The sequence below is a fragment of the Penaeus monodon genome, chromosome 15, assembly GCF_015228065.2.
Source record: "Penaeus monodon isolate SGIC_2016 chromosome 15, NSTDA_Pmon_1, whole genome shotgun sequence".
Classification (NCBI taxonomy): domain Eukaryota; kingdom Metazoa; phylum Arthropoda; class Malacostraca; order Decapoda; family Penaeidae; genus Penaeus; species Penaeus monodon.
Window position 1 is genome coordinate 35,860,041 of NC_051400.1, and position 4,987 is coordinate 35,865,027.

The following is a 4,987-nucleotide window of genomic DNA, read 5'->3' on the forward strand; positions in this document are numbered from 1 at the left end:
CCTCCTTGCATAAGAAGAAAACTACCCTTACAACGTATTACACAAAATGCACAAAACCCTGTGGTTTCAGCGAGGGAGGGTTTCCTGACGAGGCTGACACCCATGGCTGCGTGGCTGGGCTGTGGTCCTCCCTGTCCGGTGCGGGGAGGTTCATTTCTCGCGGGGGGTCGGGGGTCCTCATAGACACGATTGGCTTCAGGAAATCCACCGTCATTGTGGTCTTTCTCCATGGATTCATCGTGAGTACAGCTACGCTGTGTGGTGGTCTTGTTTAAACATTGTTCCGGTAATGTTGCATGATTTTCCGACTGTTATAGTAGAAGTTTGCGTGTATGTTAATTTGCAAGGTTTATATACATCGATTCTTTTTCTCTCTCAAATGTTTTTTTTTTGCTTTATCCCTAACCATCACACATTGTCAGATTGTGATGACGATGCTGCATCTGATGTTCTGCGGCAAGAGTCGAATTTCCTACTTGCATCACTACAACACCGAGGGCGAGTCGAGTGAGTCTGGCCGCGGGGGAGTCATCACCACGGGGGCAAACAGGATTGGGACCATCTTCACTACCTCGCCCTCGGAACCCGTCACCACCAAAGCTGTGAGTAATTTAATAAGGGGTCATCATCACGCGAGGCTTTCAATATTTTCATGTCTGAGATTTTGGAGACACGGAATGCTCGGTTCCGGATTTTTGCGCTTCTTTCCACGGTGTCCAGAATGGTGGGTCATTCTAGACTCTCGCCTTCTGGATTTCGGCGAGACATTGTAAACATGCTGTCTATTATTGATAAATTTTGGGATGGAATAACCAGGGGCTTAATACAGTATCAAATAAATATGATCGTAATTTGGTGTCTCTGCTTTACAATTTAACATTACGGTAGTTGTCTTTTAGATCTACTATTCCCTATTCCCCATGAAGAAACCGTGAACTGCCTTTTTATAAAGAAAGTATCATTGCATTTGTGTACAAAAGTTTCTTTTGGTGTGTGGGACACAGTTTCTCGTGGAATGAAATTGATTCCTTGTCTGCTTTCAGATTACCATCGAAATCCCCGGTTACAGAGAAGATTTTGAGGATTCTTTATTTTGTGGTTCAGCTCCAATATCGACGTCCATGAGGTAGGGTAAATGCGACACCACGGTAACGCTGACTGAAGCGAGTGCCATCACCGTTTTCTTGTTTTTGAATACTAAACAAAGAAGGTGGTTTGACAGCATTAGCCATTACTCCTAGAGCAGTAGTTCCCGATCTTTTTATCACCAAACACTCCTGTTTATACATTTTAATTTTCCACTGATACCCAACTATTGAAAGGTCTCTAATGAACGAGGAGTCACTGAGTATACCATTAAATAAATGGCAGTACTTATAAATGAAAATCTGAAAGTAAGCTTTGACAGCTTTATCTTGAATAATCCTACATTTAATACTGAAGCCTAAATTTTTTAAAATGTCTCTCGAACACCCTCGGAACGGCTGTACTGCATATTTCGGTACATATGTGAATATATAAATATTAGTTGGTGATATATATTTCTTATTTCCTTATTGCATGAACGTGGTGGGATGCTGCGCAATGTCAAACTTTAAAGGCACCTTCTCCAGCCTTTGATGTTTAATTTTTATCGGTGTCCAGAACAGTCATTTATCATTTTCAAACAGATGTAAATTAAGTTCAACTAAATGGTAAATGGTTAAATTTGTAATTTTTGCATTCGCAGGTACGGACGAAGCAGGTCTCGGCGTTGTACAGCAACAATGGAGTCTGTATAACATGAAGCAGAATCATGAATGGTGAGCAAATGTGTATATAAAACGATGAATGAATGTAATATAAAACCAGCGTGTCAGAAAATCCAAATGTGCATTAGTTCATGGCGTTTGCTATGTATACACAATGCAAAACAAAAAAGCTGAAGACAAAAATAGAAAACCTGATTATGATCACATCATTTTTTTTTGCCATTTAATAGACAAATAAGATGACAGTTCTGCCTTTTGTTTCACATATCTCAATCAAAAAAATTTCTAGGGGGTATAATGCATTTGTATTTTTAATTTCAATAAATCAGTCTTTGTAGCAATATTATTACTGTGCATAACAGGTTTTCGAACTAGAGTGAAATTAAAAGATGTCTCCATACATTAAAGGTAGCCTTTAGTACTGTAAAGCTTTGATAAAATTTACTAAAAGTAATTTTTAATTGTGGGTTCAATTGCCAGTTCTGTATTATTTTTTATCTCCAAATGCCCAGTCCTCTGCAGTTTATTCCTATAAATATTCTAAGGCAGAGTATGTTCAGAAAAAGAGGTGCAGTGAGCTCATGCAATTCATATTTATATGTAGAGCAAAATATACATTTTAAAAAAATATTTATTCCAGAATATTTTTATAAAAATCCTTGTATTGCACTGTATAATGTAAAGTAGGTAACAAACTTCAGTAATATGCATGTACGAATACATATCTCTTGTCTCTAGTATAAGTATATTTTTGTACCTGTTCAGTGATTTAGTTAATTGTTAAAAAAAGTGTTTTTCCTCCTTTGTAGGGGCATAACTTAAATAGGGTTTAAGATTCTTTCATATGAACTATTGAATCAAGTGTTTATGTATAGTCCATATGGTTTATTATTATATATTTTATATAATGTAGTGTTTTTCCTCTATTGCTGTCTTTTGAGAAAACTTGGGTGTATATTAAAACACGATTAAAAGAAAGAATACCAACAATAGAGGGTAGTTTAGAAATGGAAGTGTTTTGCTTTTTTTTTTTTATTGTTTCTAAGCATTAGTCCTAAAATGTGACATGTCCCTTAATCTGACTCCTGCAATAAAATATTGATCTCTTCCACTTTTTCATTAACAACTCCAATGAAAATATAAAATTTAAAGTTTATCTGCTTGGTTTACAAAATCACGAATCTTGCAACTTTACATTAAAATTAGACAAGAATTCTCTGAATTTGTTTCATAATTTCTCACTTTACATTAGCTAGTGCAGATTTGGTTATTGGTAGACTCCACCATGTAATGTAGACTGTCCATGTGTAAACGATCAAGTTTTGACTCTTGTATCCAAAACACATGCTCCTTCCAAGAGTTGAACCTGGAAGGTGAAAGGACTGTACTTCCTAGGACTCTTGTACACGAGACAACAGGTATTACACATTCAAAGGAAACAAGCTAGGGGATTTCAGGTTTATTCATTGCTGAAGAATAAAGATGCCTCAAATTAGCATCATTACAGGAGTGTTACTGATAAGAATAAATAGCAAACTATTAAAAGGTAATATCGTAACCCAGTTTTTTTTTTACATCTTTTTCATTTGCATATTTGAATAGGAATGTTGGAACACTACAATCACGGAAACATAATTACTGCAATATAGTTTAATAGCAAGTAAATAACAAATTGCATAGAAACAACTATGAAAATTCCTTTGAAGTAACGACTGATCAATTTTAATACATAAACCCCAAAAACAAAAAATACATAAATTCAAAAGTTACACCATTCTTTTCTTCACTTCATGAAAGCTGGTTTATGCAATCAGAAAATCTACAAATATGTGCAAACACTTATTGTTCCTTCTGAAACTTTTAAATAGTTTTCATTTACATATACAGTACAAGTACACCTTTGATGCTAGGTTGATGACAAAATGCATATCAGTCATAGCATTTGGTATATTTCTGCATGTCTACATCTAACAATACATCACAAAACTCGAGGGGAATTTTGGCACACAGGAAAAAGGAAGACGATAACTGGAAACTAGTAAATACTGTCTGGGAACAGATGTTTATAAGCAGCAACCTAAACGAGCACAAGACTGCAGGGTTGAACAAAGTATTGGACATGACATACAGAATACAGGAGGAAGCATGCATTGCTAATCATAGATACATAAAAAGTGACAATATATTTGGCACTGCCATTGCCTGGCTGGTGCAGAGAGTGGGGAAAACTTTACATCTCTTAAAGGGCTTGCTTACAGTCATTCTATGTGGTCACACTTTGGATCAGGGCTGGAGTTGAAGAGCATGGTAACAACTTACAGCCACTACTACTTAGGATGTGAATGCAATGATTGAGTCCAGACATTAGATTATAGTGTCAGTAATCCTTTAGAAACCAGAACATTTGCAATTTGGTTAAATTTTACAAAATTGTATAGAATAAGGTACTAAACAGGTAAACAGTGATTACCATCCCTAATAAAGTTATAAATTTAGCTTTGAAGAACGCTTTCAGTGCCATGCTCTGAAACTGATCATGTAAACAAGCCCTAAGACCACCACTAAAGAGCTTCTGTTAATGTCTAAAGTTTTTCCCATCTCTTCATTGTCTAATATAATATTTACCATATACAAGAAATAAATACACCTACTTGCCTAGTCTCGATGTTCTTTACTGGTCGATAAAAGCATTGTCACATTAGCACGCTTTAGACTTCTTCCAGCTATTTTGCTATTGATTACTGGCAGACCCAACACCTATACAATCCTAGGTCAAAGCCTTGCTCTTCGCCCAGTCTAGCCCCTCCTTTAGGACACTTGCCCTCGCATGTTATAAACAAACAGCACTAGTGTGATAATCCTTCCGTCTTACATTTCCTACATGAAAGTGAAAATTCAAGATAACGAATCTCATATTGGCATTAATAAAGCCAATTAATTGTTGGGTACAAATCTAGACTGTCAGCCTTTCAGTGTATGTATAAATGTATATACATGTTATACACATGCTCATATTGTCAGAAAATGTTGGATATAGTTCATAAGAAGAAACATGATGAAAAATATTAATAAAAAATGACACTTGGAGATTGCATTGCAATTAAAATTACATATGCCCAAAACATTCTTCAAAAGCTTAATAAAATATGCACTTCTCACATCAATGCCCTTCTCTTTAGTGTTTTGACAGGGCAACTCTAATTAATTTTTTTGTTGGCACACCTCTTTACAAGCTT

General features: G+C 35.8%; 1 protein-coding gene across 1 annotated transcript in view; it reads left to right on the forward strand.

Annotated features, from left to right (window-relative positions):
- LOC119581989 (MFS-type transporter SLC18B1-like) overlaps positions 1-2,858 on the forward strand; it is a gene marked incomplete in the record, with an annotated part of 13,480 nt that extends 10,622 nt beyond the window's left edge. Inside the window, 4 exon segments of the mRNA XM_037930176.1 lie at positions 71-239; positions 423-602; positions 1,044-1,126; positions 1,730-2,858. Of these exon segments, the coding sequence (XP_037786104.1) occupies positions 71-239; positions 423-602; positions 1,044-1,126; positions 1,730-1,781 (484 nt within the window).
- Positions 2,859-4,987: the final 2,129 nt, after the last annotated feature.